General features: G+C 38.4%; 2 protein-coding genes across 3 annotated transcripts in view; both read right to left on the bottom strand.

The window, feature by feature from the left end:
- The window catches only part of LOC145635886 (uncharacterized), a 31,141-nt gene extending 14,058 nt beyond the window's left edge, over positions 1-17,083 (bottom strand). Inside the window, exons 1-7 of one of the 2 annotated variants that reach the window (XM_081687257.1) lie at positions 16,590-17,083; positions 15,836-15,968; positions 14,054-14,385; positions 13,301-13,382; positions 12,903-13,215; positions 10,777-10,835; positions 1,580-1,669 (exon numbers count right to left, since the gene is read on the bottom strand). In XM_081687257.1, coding sequence (XP_081543383.1) covers positions 1,580-1,669; positions 10,777-10,835; positions 12,903-13,215; positions 13,301-13,382; positions 14,054-14,385; positions 15,836-15,968; positions 16,590-16,963 — 1,383 coding nt within the window. In that variant the 5' untranslated portion in view covers positions 16,964-17,083. The remainder of the gene's footprint in view (positions 1-1,579; positions 1,670-10,776; positions 10,836-12,902; positions 13,216-13,300; positions 13,383-14,053; positions 14,386-15,835; positions 15,969-16,589) is intronic. The other variant, XM_081687256.1, reaches the window with a different exon arrangement.
- A 17-nt stretch (positions 17,084-17,100) lies between these two features.
- LOC145636706 (uncharacterized) lies at positions 17,101-18,021 on the bottom strand. Its single transcript, XM_081688267.1, has one exon. It carries the CDS (start codon positions 18,019-18,021, stop codon positions 17,101-17,103), a length of 921 nt encoding a protein of 306 aa, XP_081544393.1.
- Between the last annotated feature and the right edge of the window lie 2,403 nt (positions 18,022-20,424).

The raw sequence follows: 20,424 nt of genomic DNA, 5'->3' as shown, positions 1-20,424 counted from the left end.
TAAACAAGGAGTAAACTAAATTTGAAAGTTTTACTAATGTCTTCTCGTTACTATAAGCTATAAACAGTCACAGTACCTAATAGAGGCTTCTAGACCCTACAAATGAGCAGTAATAGCTAAACAAGATTGACAATATTCATCTCTATCCTCCTATAATCTTATACTTTGAAGACTAGGTGTCACTTCTTTCAATCAGTTAGACACTTAGACTCTATTTGAAAAGTATATGAGCTCAATCCTAAGTCTTTTTCATATCCTTTAATGCCCACATCTAACTGGTGTGAATTATTATTATTCTCCACTTGTGGATTAAAGTACCCATAAGCTGTTAAGGCAGTTAAAAAGGTATCAAAGTGACCACCACTCCCTGTCCCTACATTTAAATATCACATAATTTGAGTATATTAAGATAGTGGAGCATATTCTACTGCAAATCCTTACCATACTAGCACCAGCTCTTTTAATGTGCCTCGGCAGCTTGAATTATTTAAACTGAAATTATATTGTAGTTATCATCAACCACCACAGGTCTTTAACAAAATAGAACACTTTAAAGTCATACTTCCTCCATTTTTTTTTTTTTTTAAGATTGCACTATTTTTCTTTTTGGGAAGCTGCATATTAATTGCACCATATTCCTATATGGTATGCTTTTTGCACTTTATGGTTGTGTTCACACACAAAATTCCTTACCTACCCTTATTCACATGTGATGACAGCCATTATTACCCCACCTTTTCTATCTCTCATTTGTTTATTTCACATGAGCACTTTTGACATACTCCATCTTTTACATTTTTTTTTAAATCCCATGCCCAACCCAAATGGTGCAAATTTAAAAATTAAAAAAAAAACGGAGGAAGTATAAAGGTAAAAATAGGTTGAGGTCTGAATTTGCATAATACATAATCCAAGGAGCAAAATTTCTACTCTCTACGTGCCTATGATACCATTATGATACTCATTTTTCTATGAAAGAAATAACAGTAATTGATTTGATCATACCAAAAAGAGTTTAATAGGATGTTTCAAACTATTATTAGACAAAGAGAGTAACAAATAAAGGAGAACAATGAAAGAGAAAAAACAAATGAAGGAGAACCAAGCCCGGTGTAATGCTATCATGTTGAGACTAACAAATGTGCCAAAATATTCATTAATGAGGCAAGTTTAACAATAAAACCACACAGAAAAACAATTACAAGTCATTTGTTTAGAAATAGCTTCAATATTTCTATTATAATGCTTGTCAGACAATATGTATAACCATTAATATCTCTATTATCAATAATCAAATTTTAAAAAAAATAATAATAATAACAATCCCAAAGAAATGTTTTTTAAGTATAAATCATTAATATCTCTATTATTAATGTTTTGGAAAGTATCTCTATTATTAATGTTTTGGAAAGTATGTATTGAGATGCATCTAACAAGATCCCAAAGAACAATGTTTTTTAAGTATAAATCACCAATGATAGCGTAAAAAATCATAAAAAAAAAAATTGCAACTACTTACAAATGGAGAAAGTTATTTACAAAAGAAAAGCATTCAGTAGCAGCTATATGTGCAAATTACCAATTTGTTCATCATCAGCAATGCACGCTCCTTAGTACGGGTACGAGTGGACTCCCACTTTATACGCAAAATGTTGCATGAACATTTGATCTGAAACGAGAATAAGCAGATAACACCAATAAATTTGCATGTACAAAACTTCGATTTAAACTCTAAAGTTTACAATAGAAGCAGAGGAAGCTATGTCCTCAAAAGGCTAGTGGTTAAAAATTTTTGTTTTCAACATTAGAATACCAAAAATATTTGTGTATGATCCATTTTCTTGGAATATCAGGTAATTCAAGGATCATGTACTGAACATATTATAGAAATTGCACCTGCAGAGCAATATAATGACAAATCTGAAATTTTCGTCTTCAATCTTCATATTTTAGTCCATGCAAGGATCTTACTCCCTCCATTCCAAAACAAGTGTAATATTAACTAACTTTTATTACTCCAAATGAGATGTAGCTTGTAAAATTAATATAACATTAGTTGTTGGTTTAATAAGCAATCCAATACTACTTATAAGTTTTGAATACCCATGCAATAGTTAAACTCTCCTTAATTACTAAGTGTAAGACCCCTATTGAGCCATGCGCGACATGGCGTGCCTGGACAAAGGCACACTACGACTTGGCTATGGTGCTATGCCTTGTACATAGTACTATACGACCCTATGGTGTGGTTGATAAGTAAATAAGAGCATATGGTTGCCTCTATATGTAGCTTGTATAAGGTAAGGTCCATTGGATGGGCGCTAGACCCAAGGGTTGGGGCCAACAGCCCATTATTGGTTTACTGTCATTGGCGTGTAGTATTCCAAGCCTATGTCAAAATAAAGCTCATTAGGGGGAGCAATGCTACTCATGGCTTGGTGCGGCCATGGGTGCATCATTGGCTAAGGCCATGATGCATGGTCCTAGTGTGGCGTGGGCTACCTAGACCTTAAGCACGAGGTTGGCTTGATTACATAAGTGGGCTTAGGTTTTGAGCGAAGGCTCGCCACGAGCCTTCGCTGGTGCGTGCTTAGCCTTGGGTGCGAAGCGACGTGTCCGTTGGGCTACGATACGTAGCATCGGAGTGACACGACGCTTGGGGAAGTTGCACCACTTCGAAGCGATGCGACGCATGGGCTATGGCACGGGACATCGAAGCGACATGACGCTTGGCCGTGATGCGATGCGGTGAAGTGACGCGTTTGTTGGCATGGTGCTAGTAAAGCAGCACATTGGTGCGATGCAACGCGCAGCGTTGCGTTGCTTTGTGCGGATCAGCACCAATGTGCGAAGTGTGCAAAGTGGCATCTGGTGCGAAGGGGTATCTGAGCGAAGGGGTGCTTTGGATAAAGGCGTCGGTTGGTACGAGACGACGGTTAGTGAACCGTTACGTGCCCTATGGGATGGACATTCAGTTGAAGCGACGCAGCCCTTCACATTAGGATGACGGTTTGTGGATAAAGGCAAAGCGAAGAGACACAAAGGATAATGGTGGTGATCCGTTATGTTTGGGTTTGGATTGCTGACTTGTATTAATGATAAGTTAAGTGCATGAGTGCCACTTGGCACACATGCATGATTAGTGTCTATTCGCATTGGAGGGGGTTGTCCTCTTTTGCCTATAAATAGATGACCTTGGGGGCTTGTCCAAGACATTCAGAAACTATTGTGTAAAATACTTTATTAATGATATTAATAAAAGTATGCTTTGTGAAAAATCCTAAGTGTTCCAAGTGTTTTATTGTGTTTCTATATTGTGCGTTTTTATGAAAGTAAGTGTGAGAAGTTTGGCTGGTTAGTGAGTCTAAAGCCATCATAAATAGCGAAAAATTAACTCAATTTGGTATCAGACAGGCTTTACGATAGGCTGCTGCATATTTATGTCTCCTCCTAAGAAGATTGCAAAGAGAGTTTCTTGCCCCATACGTGAAATTAAGAGAACTCAGAAGAAAAAGGCTCGTTTACTCAAGTCTTTTGATCAACACGTAGCGAATAGTGTGGAGGAAGGGTTAGATTATCTCTTTCTCGGACATTGTTGTCATTCCATCAATTATCATCACAACAATCCAGTCCCGCTGAGTACTCCCACCCCCACAAGATAATGGCGCTCAAACTTAGTCCCACAAAGTTAGCATTCTTTTGAAAACTTCTTCTAATCGTAAGAAAATGGTGAAGTTCTCCGAAGAAAACAAGGCCTCTTTGGCCAAGATCGAAAAGTATTGGCTTGGGAAATGATGATCTTCCCCCAAGTACGGTGCGTGAATCGATTAAGTAACTTTCTGAACAACTGAACGAAATGAATGGAATGATACAAAGCCTTGTGGGAAAGCAAAGGGAGATGTTCAGCTCTAATGGAACTCCTTTGTACAAGGAGAAAGAAATAGAAATGGATGCGGAGTTAAAGTATCTAAGGGAAGAGTTTTCTCTTCTCCGAACTCTTCTGGGGATCGTGCTAAGGTCCCCAAACCGAAATCGTTCAATGGATCTAGGGACTCTAAGACCCTAGAAAATTTCATTTGGGACTTGGAGGCTTGGAGCATTACTTCAAGGTGACGAATAGGGGAGATGGTGGCAAAGTTGACCTGGGCGCTGGTGATGTGAAATTATGGTGGAGATCCTGCCAAGAAGCAGATTGGGTATCGGGAAAGAATCCCATATCTTCGTGGGATGTTATGAAGGAAGAAATCCAATTACAATTTTTGCCAACAACACTTCGTGGGTTGCAAGGGATAAGTTAAAGGATTTGAAGCATACGAATACCATCCTTGAGTATGTTAAACAATTTATGTCTTTGATGTTAGATATTAGTAACATGTCCGAAGATGACAAATTGTTTCAATTTATGTCCGGTTTGAAGCCTTGGTCCCAAAACCGAATTGAGAAGGCAAAAGGTGCAAGACCTGAATGCCGCAATTGTTGCCGCGGAAGCGCTTGTTGATTGGAAACCGTCCAATGTTGCTGACACCAACAACTTTCTGCGTTTTTGGGAGAATCAAGTGATGAAGAGGATTCCTGGAAAAGGAACAAGAAGATGAAGACGAAGTTGCACCAAGGATGAATACAATGAAGCTATTGGGTGCAATAAAGGGTGAACAAAAAGAACCAGTCGATGGCCTTATGTATTACAGGGTCACTGTGAACAACATAGAGATGTGGGCAATGATAGACACTGGTGTCACCCATAATTTTCTATAAGGTGGGCTAGTTCGGAAGTTGGGATTGAAAGTTCAACCATCTTCACATATGATCAAGACGGTGAACTCTGCCGCTGCAGATTCCATTGGTATTGTGAAGGATGTCCAAGTCAAGATGGGGGCATGGAAAGGGAAGGTTGAGTTGCTTGTTGAGGGCCTGTGGCAATGGACGACTATGAGTTGGTCCTTGGAAACAAATTTTTCAAGCAGGCAAAGTGTCTAGTGGCACCCCACTTGGGCGGTATTATGATAACCGATGAAGCATATCCTTGCTTTGTCCCCGGTAGGTTACCTACTGCAAGTGTTACTTCGACTGATAGTTATCTACTGCAGGTTAAGAGGGGTGTTAAACGTGGGGAACCCACGTTCTTGGCTGCTTTGGTTGAAATGAAGAAAGACGTTGTCATGATGAAATTGTTGTTTTGTTGAAGGAATTCGAAGGCCTGATACCCGCATATTTGCCTCAAAGGCTTCCACCAAGGTGCGAGGTGGATCATGCCATCGAATTGGAACCCGGTACGAGGCCACCTGCTAAGGTACCCGTATCGGATGGGGCCGCCGAATTGCGCAAATAACTTGACGGGTTGTTGGATGTTGGATTTATCAAGCCATCAAGGCCTCCATACGGCGCTTCGGTGCTGTTTCTAAAGAAGGTCGATGGATCGATGAGGATGTGTGTCGATTATCGCGCATTGAACAAAGTTACGGTAAAGAATAAGTATCCTATTCCTAGGACGGAAAATTTATTTGATAGATTGTCAAAGGCTACTTATTTTACTAAACTTGATTTACATTCTGGTTATTGGCAAGTCAGAATTAAGGAGGGTGATGAGCCCAAAACTACTTGTGTAACTAGATATGGTTCATTTAAATTTTTTGTAATGCCGTTTGGGCTAACTAATGCCCCGGCTACTTTCTGTAACTTAATGAATAATGTTCTTTACGAGTATCTTGATAGTTTTTGTGTCATTTATTTAGACGACATTGTCGTGTATTCGAACAGTTTAGATGAACACGTTAATCATCTTAAGTTGGTTTTCGAACAATTACTGAAGTATGAGTTATATGTTAAAAGGGAAAAGTGCGAGTTTGTTAGAACCGAGATTATGTTCCTTGGTCACAAAATTAGCAAAGGTAGAGTTCGGATGGATGAGAACAAAGTGAAGGCAATTGTCAATTGGGAGCAGCCCAAATCTGTCCAGAGCTGCGATCATTTTTGGGTCTAGCCAATATTATCGGAAGCTTATTAATGGCTATTTTCAAAAGGTGTCGCCACTCACTAATCTTTTAAAGAAGGGTCAAGTGTGGGCGTGGTCAAACAAGTGTGAGGATGCTTTCAAAGACTTTGAAGTTGGCTATTTCATATGAACCAATGCTAAAACTTCCGGAGTTTGATAAGCCGTTCGAAGTACCCACTGATTGCTTTAGGGCCATTGGTGGGGTCCTGGTCCAAGACGGACATCCTATTGCTTTCGAGGGTCGAAAGCTCAAAGAAGCGGAGGAGAGATACTGCACATGAAAAGTAAATGCTGGAAGTTGTTCACTGCCTTCATACGTGGCTCCACTATCTGTTGGGCACAAAATTTACGGTTTTGACAGATAATGTGGCGAATACATTATTTCCATCACAAAAGACGTCGCCAAAGCAAGCTCGATGGATGGAATTTTTTGAAGAGTACGACTTTGCTTGGAAGCACAAACCGGGACAGCATAACAGTGTGCCAAATGCACTTAGTAGGAAAACGCAAGAAGTGTTTGCGGCCCTAACTAGTGTGCAATTTGACTTCACACAACACGTTCGGGATGAGTGCAAGGACAACGCGGAATATATTAGGTTATGTGAGCAAGTGGAAGAAGGCTCTGTGCGAAGGTACCGGATGGAAAACGGGTTGTTGCTAGCACAAGGTGGGTGTTTATATGTCCCATTAGGTAAATTGCGTCAAGAGTTATTGAGATCGGTCCATGATGTTTGGGATGGACGCAAGTGGTAGGGAAAGGACGCAAGTGGTGTTGGAACGTAGTTATTTTTTGCCTCGGTGAAAGTGGAGGCATATGTGAAGTCATGTCATGGGTGCCAATTAGACAAGACTGAGCGTCGCAAAGAGGCAGGCTTGTTGCAACTGTTGTCCATTGCGGAGAAGCCATGGGTTTCAGTGTCGATGGATTTTATTTCAGGGTTTCCAATGTGAACGGGCAAAAATCTATTATGGTGGTGGAAGATCGATTTTCAAAATATGTTGTGTTTATCCTAGCTCCTAATGCGTGTCCTACCGAGGAGGCAGCAAAGCTATTTCTTCGGTATGTTGTTAAAAATTTTAGCTTACCGCAAGATATTATTAGTGATAGGGATACACGATTTACTAGTCGATTTTGGGTTGCTTTGTTTAATTTGTTGGGATCGGAATTAAAATTCTCGACGGCCAATCCCGCAAACGGATGGACAAACGGAGCGCATCAATGGTTTGCTAGAAGAGTATCTAAGGCATTATGTCACAGCCTTTCAAAATAATTGGCTAGAGTTGTTAGATCCTCCTCAGTTTTGCTATAACCTCCATAAGAGTTCGGCGACGGGAATAAGTCCCTTTGAGCTTGACATGGGTTGGCCGCTTACACCGCATGAGATCATAAAGCAAAGTAAGGATGTGGGTTGCCCCGCAGCGCATCGCTTTGCTACTAAACATCAAGAGTTGATGGAAGAGGCGAGAGATAGCCTAGAAAAGGCCTCTCACCGCATGAAAAAGTACGCTGATAAGAAAAAGCGTCCGGTTAGAGTTTAACGATGGGGATAAAGTGATGCTGAAACTTACCCCTCATATTTGGAAAAAGATTAGCACCAAAACGGCGCAAAGGGCTTTGATCCCAAGGTACGATGGTCCTTTTGAGGTGTTGAAGAAAGTGGGTGTTGTCGCATACCGGTTGCAGTTACCAGGAGATTAAAGGTGCACTCAACCTTCCATGTAAGTTATTTGAAGCCTTACTACGAGGATGCAGAGATCCCAGAGGAACCCGCCAACGATTTGAAATCAATTCCCTAAGGAAGTGGAAAAGATTCTAGATAGAAGGGTGTTGGGTCAAAATAAGAAAAATTGCCGAGTTGAGTACTTGGTGCAGTGGAAAAATTGCCCAAGCGGAGGCTTCATGGGAACGTGATACTACGTTATGGCAATTCGAAGCTCGGATTTAAGAGTAACTGGAGGGCGTTAGGCTCTTTAAGTGGGGGAGGTTTGTAAGACCCCTATTGAGCCATGCACGACATGGCGTGCACGGACAAAGGCACACTACGGCTTGGCTACGGTGCTAGGCCTTGTACATAGTATTATACAACCCTATGGTGTGGTTGATAAGTCAATAAGGGCATAAGGTTGCCTCTATAAGTAGCTAGAATAAGCTAAGGTCCATCTAATGGGCGTTGGACCCAGCCCATTATTGTGTTACTGTCATTGGCGTGTTCACTAGTATTTCATGTCAATATAAAGCTCTTTAGGGGTGGCTTGGTGCGGCCACGGGTGCATCATTGGCTAAGGCCATGATGCATGGTCCTAGTGTGGCGTGGGCTACCTAGACCTTAAGCACAAGGTTGGCTTGATTACATAAGTAGGCTTGGGTTTTAAGCGAAGGCTCGTGGTGAGCCTTTGCTGGTGCATGCTTAGCCTTGGGTGCGAAGCGACGTGTCGATTGGGCTACGATACGTAGCATCGGAGTGACGCGACGCTTGGGGAAGTTGCGCCACATCGAAGCGATGCGACGCATGGGCTATGGCAGGCGACACCGAAGCGACGTGACACTTGGTCGTGATGTGGTGCGGCGAAGTGACGCGTTGCTTGGTCGTTGGCATGGTGCTAGCGAAGCAGCACATTGGTGCGATGCAACGCAAAGCGTTGCGTTGCTTGGTACGGATCAACACCAATGTGCGAAGTGGCATCTGGTGCGAAGGGGTATTTGAGCGAATGGGTGCTTTGGATAGAGGCGTCAGTTGGTACGAGACGGCGGTTAGTGAACCGTTACGTGGCCTATGGGATGGACACTCAATTGAAGCGACACAGCCCTTCACATTTAGGATGACGGTTTGTGGATAAAGGCAAAGCGAAGAGACACGAAGGATAATGGTGGTGATCCGTTATGTTTGGGTTTGGATTGCTGACTTGTATTAATGATAAGTTAAGTGCATGAGTGCCACTTGGCACGCATGCATGATTAGTGTCTATTCGCATTGAAGGGGGTTGTCCTCTTTTGCCTATAAATAGATGAACTTGGGGGCTTGTCCAAGACATTCAGAAACTATTGTGTAAAATACGTTATTAATGATATTAATAAAAGTATGCTTTGTGAAAAATCCTAAAGTGTTCTAAGTATTTTATTGTGTTTCTATATTGTGCGTTTTTATGAAAGTAAGTGTGAGAAGTTTGGCTGGTTAGTGAGTTTAACGCCATCATTGTTAGCGAAAAAACTAACTGTGACACTAAGTATCACCTCCCCCTTTGGATTTAAAATTAAAAAAAGGAACATGAGATAGTAATATGATTTCTTATGAAATATTGAGTTTATCGGTCGAGCAGTTATCAATACATCAATTTAACATAGTAAAATACATCGTTTATAACTTATTGATGAGGCTAAGATTAGTATTCTTATCATGAAAACCATCTACTACATAGGGGAGAGGGACTATGCCCATTAACTTCAACACTTTTTTAAGCAAAAAGTAAAGAGTTATTCAATACTTTTTGAAACTGCTAAAATTGCAATCACTTACTCTTTAAAATCAGATTGCAATAGCGTCAATATGTAATATGATTCTAGAAGTAAAGTCGTAGCTATAATGCGGTATTATGGTGACCGTAAAAAGTGTTCATTTCCAGCTGAATAAAAAGAAGATGCTTGACCGTCTCCACCCCCCACCCCTCTTCTCTATACACACACACACACACATACACTTTCTTGCCCATAGTTTTATAGTCTATTTATGGATCATGGACAAGGTAGAAATGTCTTATGATAAAATACACACTTTTTGTTTACTGTTATCATTGCGTTTGGGACCAACAATCTAATGGGAACATCCTCTTTAGTATAAAGATGATCATGTGTATAAGTATCCAAATCCCTACCTTAGTTTTAAAGGGCGCAAGGCGCACCAAGCGCAAAAAGTTCTTGGAGCCTAGGCGCAAGGCGAAGGCACGTGCCTTTTGTAGGTGAGATGCACTTTATTCATATAGAAAAGAAATAATAATTTCAATTAATCTAGTGTAAAAATGAAATTATGAGAAAAGGTGAAAGGGCCATGTGATCAATAACAATAATTCTTCAAATTGAATTATAGGATATGGGATTTCCCTCTCCACTAGAATTGAAGAAAATCTGCCCATAACAAAGTCTCATGGAATACTTTTTAAAAAAAATAAACTTACACAATAGCTAATAGCTATTGATGCTTTACAACATAAAGCGCAAAATAAGGCGCAAGAAGCAGCTTAGAAAAAAGGGAAAAGGCGCGCGCCTTTTGTAGGTCTTTGAGCCTCAAAGAGCTAGGGCGCCAACTCTCGAGCCTCGCTATGCCTTGCGCCTAGGCGTGCTAAGGCATGCTTTTTAAAACTAAGACCCCTACCCTGCTAAGGCAAGAGTTTATTAAAAAAAAAGTTGGGGAAATGTTAATTCTAAATCTAAGTTTATATCCTGTTGTGTGAATAATTAAAAATACTAGAAACAGTGATTTTTGTATTCAAAAGTGGCTGCACCTTTGTTTTATGAAATAATGGGTGCTTTCACTGAGTGTCACTTTAACACTTGCTTTGAGTTTCTAGTGGATTATTACTGGCTCACATACATCATGAGTAGCACTTTATATGATTAAGTAACTAGCAGGAGGACTTCAGGGTTACTTGTCCTCTTCAATTTTACTCATGACTTCCACAGTTTCACTCCCTAGTTTAGACATAATCGAGTGGTGGAAACATCAAATGTGAAAGCCTAAACAATAAAACCTTATGTTCCATTATAACAAAAAATGTTATGTATGACTTACAGTGAAGTACGATGACTGCTGAGAATCAATAGCCTCTATGTATGGAGCCATATCCCAGCCTAAAGCAAAAAAATTTGATTCAGTAAAAGAAAACAGGATACTATGGCCACAATGAACATCAACTTCTGTATTAACATAAAGATTAACAATAACAAAGCTGAATAAGAAGAGGACTTTCACTCTAACAAACATGAAGCATTAATAATGCACTATATTTTAGGCAAAAGTTACAGTCAAATTAAGAGAGATAAGTAATTTTATTGATCCTCCAACAGCAGGCTATTTTCCCAAACAAAAATTGGAAAAGTTCCATGTTACCCTTCATTTAAATTGCTTTTTTTTTTTTTTTGGTAATGATGAGGGGATAATAATACAGCAATTAGCAGTAAATTAGTCTCTTTTCAGTACATTAAGTAAATGGTTAAGCTTAAGTGCCAAACTCATGTGTTCTGCCAACATAGAAAGGCAGAATTCTAGTTTACGAAAATCAATACTAAATATGTTAACAGATGTTCAAGCACAGCATTAAAGGATAAAGAGTCCAGTAAGTTTTGGATAAAAGAAAATAGCATGTCAACCAAGCTATGTATTATCAAGAAATTAACCCAGGAAGACTCTGTAATCCATCACTCTTTCAGGCCATTCCAATGACCTTATTATACCCATATCAACATGTATCTGACACTAAAACAAAAATCGATATTCCGGAGTGATCCTTGGGGTATAGTGAAAAAAATCAAAAAGCATACCCATGTACAATAAGAATTGTGGCAGTCCTCTCTAGTTGTAAAACCAAAAGCTACAAACTATCCCGTTGCCATAGATGCCTCCTTTCTAATGTTTCTTAAGGCCTCTAAGAATGAAAATTATGACTAGAGAAGCTCCAAACACCGGATGAGCAAAAACACAGAAAATCTAAAAACCCAAACACACTATAATTAGTAAACATTGCCACTTGACATTGAAAACTATGATTTCACATCTCACAACTTCATAAACACGAATTGCAAGAGCCACAAAATTATTTGGCCCTTTACATTTGTAATTTATCATTTGTGATGAGCCATTCCAAACACAAAGTTCATGCAAAAGACTTACTCAAGTGTTATCACTTACCATGAATGTGGTACGGAGCCCATTCTGCAAATTGACATCAAGTGTTCCAAAATGTGACCTAGTTTGGTGGACCCTGCTACCCGGTTCAATAAGAGTAATTTGCTTATTATCTATTATTCAGTTTGTTCCCAAGTGAACCCAATTCACTACAGGGTTTCACATTCTCAAATCTCTTTATCCCTTACCGTACCTCATATTATGTAACACTCCATTACTCCCTCTGTAACCATAAATTGGCTCCAGTTTTCTTCTTGGTCAATCTCAATTGATTTGCTCCACTGCCTCCATATCCTATTGGTATGCATGTTATCTCTAAATTTTCCCAAAAGTTGAGCACCAAGCTAACACACTTACCTCGCACACTTAATTCTTCAATATGTATATACCAGGGATACGAACTAGACGAACTAGAGCAGAAGCCAACCATATTCCAAGATCTACTTTTTGCCATCATAACATACAAGGCTATCTATTACTTAAAATGGAAGCATACAATAATTCAATTTATTATGCTTTTTCCACTTTCTACATAAACAATGTTTATAGTAGTTGATAAACACACAGCAAAACACAGTAATAGAAGCCCTCCAGAATCTACAGGCACAATGAAAAACAAAGATAATACAATTTACATCTATGGCAACTTTGAGCAGGCAACCTTTTAATTAATGGATCATGAGATGGGTCATATTAAGAGAGATTATATGAAGGCCATCAAAGATATCATATTTCATGTTTTTAATGTTGAAATGGAAGAGAGAAAAATAATCAAGGATTGCTCCTTTAAATCACATAGCTACCAAGTAACCACTAACAATCTAAGATATTGGAGGGTTTATCTTATGAGTGACAAAGCACAAATAATTTCATATATTTTCATTATTGAGTCCCAATTGATATCATTACGCATCAATGGACACATATTATCCAACATAAGCAGCCTTTATTACATAGCTAAATATAAGGCCACCAACACATTTTGTCATTTCATTAAAAAAATGGAAACTTACTTTGGAGCTCATCCACCCGAGCTCTTTTTTCTATAAGAAGGCAATGGGCAAGAATGACTGCCTGTTGAATTGCAGTCAATGTTACATCAGTGGCACGATTATGCTCAGCCAGATTCAGGTTATCCAATCCATTACCAACACTGTTGATAAATTTAGGAGCCATCAACACATCAGATGCCTCAGTATTCTGTTGATGTGAATTTGGCTCATTAGAAGCATCACTTTCATGAATAACATTTGATGATGGAGTGCTACTGGCACTACCTAAAGAGCTTTTGCGCGTAACCAGAACCCTCTGGGCAACTGGGTCCACCTACATTCAGCCATGACAACCAATTCTAAGGTAAGACACAGTTTATCTTTGATAATCAGAAAACTGGGACTAGTCAGATATTTACTTGATAAACTGTTCGGACACCAAGAGCTCCAGTTACAGAGAGTTCAAGCCCTGTAGACAATGCTGCCGCTTCAAAATATTGCCTAGACACACAATCATGGGGTAAGACAACTATAAAAAGGATATCTAACTAATATTTCAGTGTAATTACAATGAAGGGGAAGACAAGGAATTTCAGTGTGTTACTTTAATCCTTGGTAGATGCAAAAGGGAGATCCAACAAAAGGTTCATATAAGAGGGATATCCAACTATAATTTATGTTTGTGGGGGAGATAGCAGATTCTTAATTTCAGTAATCCTCTTCACGAAGATTATAACAGGATTCCTAATTTCTTATAACATTTATGGTAGCTCAACTGAGGTTCATCATTAAGCTTTAACTTTATGTTTTGATTTAGTTTGATACCCAGTGGTTTATTTTAGCTACCTTTGAAGAGGCATGTGCTGCCTTCCTGGCTGTGTTTACAGGAGGCTCCCACTATACCAGCAATTTGGTTAGGGACCTTTCTTGTTTGGATTTTGTCATCTCCAATTCGTAATATAAAGTTGCCAATCAATACAAAAAAAATGAAAAAATAAAAAATAAATTGGCAATCAAATAAGTCAACCAACACAATCACAAAGAAAATCCTCTACTTATATCATGACTAGATTGGCTAACACATTTTGTGGAAAGCTCTAGTAGCCTAGTAGGACATAGTAATGTGCACTCCGATCAAAGAAAAGCAACATATGGGAGTCAGGAGGACATACTTTGCATGATCAACACGCCCAAAAGTATGTTCAATCAACCCTGCCTCTAACTGCAGCATTGAGACAATAGTTAAAGCTTCATCTTCTTCTACTGCATCACCCCAATAGGTTATTACTTTCTCCACATTGCCAAAATGATTTACACTTTCACCCATGAACACTTGCAGTAAATCAAGTAATGAAGAGCAACGTTCATCCATAATGCGCTGCTGTACAAGAATAAGTCTAGCTAACCACCAAGTGCTAGTTTCAAATCCAGTTTCACACACGATATTTCCACCAAATGATATATCCCTGGTCTTCATAAGCAAGATCTTCGCAAACAGTATATACTGCAAAATTATAATTACATCAATTGAAAGGTTAACATGTGGTACATGCTATTGGAATCCATGCAATAACATGATTTAGAATAAATTTTCTTAAGGGAAAACAGTTGATTGTTAACAAGGACACAAAACCATAGAAAGAAAAATGTAAAATATTTATGCTCCGTCAATAGATCCTATAGTCAAAGTGAGGCAATAAATAACTACTAATCCCTTCATTCCTAAATAATAAGACATATATTAGCGGCGAGTTTACAAGTATCCTTCACTATTTACTTCTCCACCACAGTATAGTCTTTCCTGCACATTCTTGTTACTTAAGGGCATACGAGAAAGTTCAAAGTTTAACTTACTTTATAAAGTTGCCTATTTTTTGGACAAAACACAATAAAGATGTAGTCTATAACTTGGGTAGGAGGTAGTAGATCAGTAATAATCGTTTAGGAACATGAGTCTGACCTCTGGACATTCATATTCTAATTCCAACCATTACACCCCATAAGATTTTTGTATGCGATATGCCTACTACTATCTCCCAAAACATTAAAAGCACACAAGTGCTTAGCAAGAACCAAAGAACACTAGCCTGGCAACCTCACTTTATCCTTATGCTACATCAAAAATTAGTCTGAAATAATAAAATAAAAAATACCGAGGGAGTAAATAAAAAAGATGGTTTTAAGATTAAATTGAAAAAACCCTAAAGATATTGATTCTTTAGCATCTTAGTAATGAAATAGAGTATGATAAGGAAAATGATTACTTAATAAAAGCTATTAATTTAGTAGTTATGCACTTAATTTTGCAAGACTTCGAATACTTATGTGTTTATGGTTAACATTATTTTGTTGAGACATCATTCAATTACGGAGTAGTTTAAAAGTCCTGATGACTAAGATTTGGGGGGAAAAAAGAGTACGATTAGGTAAAGACACAAATTAAACCTAAGACCCTACCCAAACCCTGCTACACCAATAGGGACTGAGTGAGGGACTTAAAAATTAAGACCCTACCCAAACCCTGCTACACCAATAGGGACTGAGTGAGGGACTTAAAAATTAAGACCCTAAGAATTTGAGTAGGGTATGGTTATGCATTAAAAAAAGTTCAGGTACAGGCATTACTAGACCCTACCCAGTGCCAGCCCAACTTCCAAACAAAGAGGTTTTGCACTATCCAAAAAAAAACTAGCATTTGCATTTCTCGCAACGATTGCCTAGATGCCAACATTATCTCAATAATTACAACATGATTTGCTATACTATTCGAAAGTACTACAAGCAATACATGTCATGTTATCAATACATCTTCATAGCTTTATGCAATTTAAAATTACATTTTTTATTGATTCCAAAATAAAATCAATTCTACAAAACCACAGATTTCACAAACTCGCCACAAAAAACACAATGCACAGACTTTCTAGCAACAAGATTCAACATAATCAAAGTACCTGTAAATTAGAAAATTTAGCAGCCAAATCAGAACCATCTGAAGTTAACTGATTTTGCGCCCACGCTTCCCATTCCTTTCCCTCCTTTATCGCCTTCCACGGCAATGGAACTGAAGGTAGCTCAATCACTGGACTGCCAAAAAAAAAAAGAAAAAATAGAAAAAAAAAATAATAAAATAAAAAAAAAAATAATAAATTTTCAATTTCGCTCCAATCAACAAATCTACTGAATTCCAATCACATTAAACTAATGTTCAATTTCATTTCCACCAACAAAATTACTCAATTTCAATTACATTACAACTAATTTCCGATTTCAAATATATTTTTGATCACCAAAATAACTTAACTTCAATTACAACAATTTAATACCTTCAATTTTACATTAAGGGGCGTTTGGTTCACGAAATATAGGTATGAGGTATGGGTTTAGAATGACTAAAACCCATACCATATGTTTGGTTGTCAAAAATATGAATTTCAAACCCATACCTCAAACCCATGAGGTATGGGGTTTAGAAACCTTTGGGGGGAGGTGGGTTTGGCTCATTCCATTCCCTTAGGTATCAAATAAAAGGAGAAAAAAGTTAGATATTCCATTCCAGAATTAAACCAAACACATGATATTAAGTATCAAGTTCCAACCCGATACCACCTTAACCCCATTCCTGATTCCAACCCCATACCACTCTGTGAACCAAACGCCCCCTAAGTCTTTCGAACAATATAATATAAACTGGAAAGAGAAACTAACCCAATAAAATTACGCTGGAAGAAAGCAAGTAAAGCAGCAACAGCAATAGAAACAACCAGAATAATCTTAAAAGAAGCATTAGCTTCAACAGCGTCATCCACCAAATAAGATTCAACCGCTCTTTCCAATTCAGAGTAGAATTGACTCGGGTCGAGTGACTCGAACGAGTCGGCGAATTGAAATATCGTCCGAGCTCCGGCAGAAGAGAGAGAATCAACAAAGCGTCCAGATTCTATGAGGCTGATAATGTCGTCGAGAAGAGGGTGAAATGGCGTCGGAGTGCGGCGGGTGATGTGCGGCGGTGGTGGTGGAAGAGAGCATCGGAGGAGACGGAGCTCGTAGTTACGGAAGTGCTGTGCTTCTAATTCCGCCATTGAAGAGAAAGAGAGAGAGAAAATATGGTGCTCAAACGGCTGTGTTGTTTGAAATGAGAGGGGTGTTTGCGGGGTTTTGGTTTGTTTGAAGCCAAGGGTTTAAGGGAGTACTTGTTTGAATACTCGTCATGATGTAATTAGGCTCCGTTTTTTTTAGCTTCTGGGCAAGCAGATTTCACGATAGAAGAGTAGATCCGAGCAGAGCAGAACAAAACTTGTGGAGCACGATTATTTATTATATCATCAAACATCGGAGAACGCTGAAGTACAATAATGTCGTTGCAGGATCCAGGCGTCCCAAAGAAGGCGTGCCAAATCCATAAATCCCCGGAAGAAATCGCTTCTAAAATAACAGTCGTTGTTTTAGATCTTCCTTGATACATTCCTTTCCATCCAGGACAATTTTTCCAGACCCAATGCATGCAATCAATGCTGCCCAACATGCCAGGGAAACCTCTATCCTCCCCTTCTCTAAGGAGGCGTTGGATATCTTCCAATGTTGGCTTGCGAAGGTACTCAGTTGCAAATTGAGCAATTACTCCGTCGACAAACTGTGCAACACATTCTCTAGCAGTGCTTTCACCGAGCTTCAGATACTCATCTACTTGATCAGCAGAACAACCATAAGCTAACATACGTATGGTTGTTGTGCATTTCTGAAGGGGTGAAGCACCAAGACGCATGGTAGCATCTGGGTGTTGTTGGAAGTAACGGTTAGTTGCACTTAATGTGTTGACAATGCGAAGGAAAAGGGGTCTTCGCATACGAAACCTCCTTCGAAATGTGGTTTCATCGTATACTGGTTGGTCACTAAAATAATCTGAAACTAAATTGTCGTGAGCTGCTTCACGATTTCTCGGCACAATTATTCTTCGTTTTCTTTGACGTTTATGTTCATTTTGCTGTACTGAATTGTTTACAGCTACAAGTACTACATTTTGCATTACTTGTAATCGATGACTCTCATTGATAAAATTCATGACCGTTTGATCATAGATTTCATCAGTTGAACTTGAAGACGAAGAAGAAGAACTTGAAGAGTTTGAATCGAAATTCATATTATGTTTATTACCAAACAATATTTGAAATAGAAGGTTTTGGGTTTTTTTTTTAAAAAAAATGCCAATGGGAAAATAAGGTTGATATTGAGAGATGTAATGTTATTAGGAGTAATATTATGAATTTATAGATAAAAATAGGATAAGGTTAGTCGGATGATAAGATTTCTCCCAAGGATATGTGGTCATAAAACAAAGGATGTCAGAAGATAAGATTTTGGTTAGATGAAATGTCATGGGTAGCAATCTTATACATTATCTAGACAAAAAACGATAAGGTTAGTCAGAAGATTAGATTTCAGATGATGATATGTGGTCATAAAACAAAGGATGTCAGAAGATAAGATTTTGGTTAGATGAAATGTCATGGGTAGCAATCTTATACATTATCTAGACAAAAAACGATAAGGTTAGTCAGAAGATTAGATTTTAGATGATGATTTGTGGTCATAAAACAAAGGATGTCATGGGTAGAAAACTTATACATTATCACAATAATATAAGTAACATTAACAGACTTGAACTCAATTTAGTAAACATAAAGTTCATATTAATACATAGAAATTACATTCATAATAAAAAGGTACATTGACAATAATTCTGCAAAGTTACAATAATAATAAAACATACAACTCATAAACGTAATAACAAATCATGATTACTCGGTACAATCAGGTAAATTAAATCAAATCGAAAATCTACTACTGAATTCATCTCTAAGTTTCTTATACATTTCTAATTCAACTTCATTAAGAACGGGCTTCTGCATTAATCTTTCTAACATTCTAAACTTCATGGCCTCGTTCTTTTGCCTTTTCTTTTCTTCAACTTGTGCTTTTTTTAATTTCATCTCTTTCCTTCAACTGATCCAGAAGTCGTCCACCCAAATCATTCAACTTATCACCAACTTCGTTAAAATTTGTGTTTAACGCTTCAAGATTTATACTTGAAGTTGAAGTAGTAGATGCTTTACCTTTCATCTTTGTTTGTTTTATGCCAGCTGGTCTTTTATCTCTTCCTCCAACCTCGGATGGTGAATCAGGTTGTGATCTTTTACCGCTACCCCCACTTTCGGTTGACGTTTGTTGGCCACCGGGTAACATAGTCGATTGATCTTTGGCCAAAGATGGATCCCATTTCGGATATTTTCTCAACTCCTCAAAACAGTGCAATAAACAAAACATCTTGTTGTTAGTTGCGTAGTAATCTTTGTGAGCAAATTTCTCCAAATTTTGCTCGGACTCATCACTACCCTTGGTTCGATAATGATACCCATATGCATCTACCCATTTACTACAATGTGAATTTATATGATCCCAGCGATTTTACATAGATTTACACTTTGTTTGGATAGGAAGAAATGGAAGGAAAAGAAAAGAAGAGAAATGTAGAGGGACAAAATCTCTTGTTTGGGTAAAAGATTGGGGGAAGGAAGGGGAAGGAGAGGGAGGGATCCATTTTCCCTTTCTCTATAATAACCATAATCTCTCCAAAATTGGAGAGATTTGGAGGGAAAATGGAGCTCACCTCCCCCTCCCTTTCTTTTCCCTTCCCTTCCTCCATTTTCCCTCCCCTTCTTTTCCTTCCTTCTTTGCTTTCCAAACAAAGCGTTAATGTTTCTTACCTTAATTTCATTGGGGTTTTCCATTCTAGAACGTTCGTAGCGGTTATAGATGTCAACCCATAACCCACTTCTCTTTGTCTTGGTTCCTCTCACTACGTCACCCCCTGCGTTTATGTAGGCCGATACAAGTGCTTTGTCTTCAGCTATGCTCCATGATTGGTTTTTCCTTTTCCCGGTGGTGTTGACATTTTGTTCGGAAACAATTTCGACATCAACATCGTTAATGTCTTCTAGATGTTGCGCCCCCACTAATTGTTCCACATGTTAATCACCACTCTCCTCTATTGGAGTTGCATTGCTACCACCAAAACCTCCCAGTGATTGATCCATGTTCCGAGTGAAATGTTCAGAAATGGGAAAACCCGCCATATTGCCAAGAGATTGTTGAGATGACGATCTACTTTGAGGAAAAGGGAAATGAGGTTGACAGTGTGGAATATTATTGACATTTATTGGTCTTGATTGACTATTAAACCATTGCAAAGCAGCTTGAAAATTCGGATTACTCAATAAATTTGGGTCAAAAGGAGGATTATTTTGATTATATTGAAAGTTTGGATTATTTGGAAAATTCATATTATTCCCGTAATTTGAATTATTACGATCCATATGAAGGGTATTTGAAATTGGAAGTGAAATTTGTGGAAAAAAAAATTTGTTTGAGTGATATTAGATGTTTTCGACAATAGATGAGATTAATGGGGAAAAATGCAAAAAATGAAAGTGTGTGAAAATATGGGAAAATTATACTCATTTTATACAGAAAAATTTTTTATGAC

Source organism: Chenopodium album, chromosome 6 (genome assembly GCF_948465745.1).
Source record: "Chenopodium album chromosome 6, dcCheAlbu1.1, whole genome shotgun sequence".
In the NCBI taxonomy this organism is placed as follows: Eukaryota; Viridiplantae; Streptophyta; class Magnoliopsida; order Caryophyllales; family Amaranthaceae; genus Chenopodium; species Chenopodium album.
The sequence above is the reverse complement of the archived record's forward strand: the minus strand, read 5'-3'. Positions and strand labels throughout refer to the sequence as shown.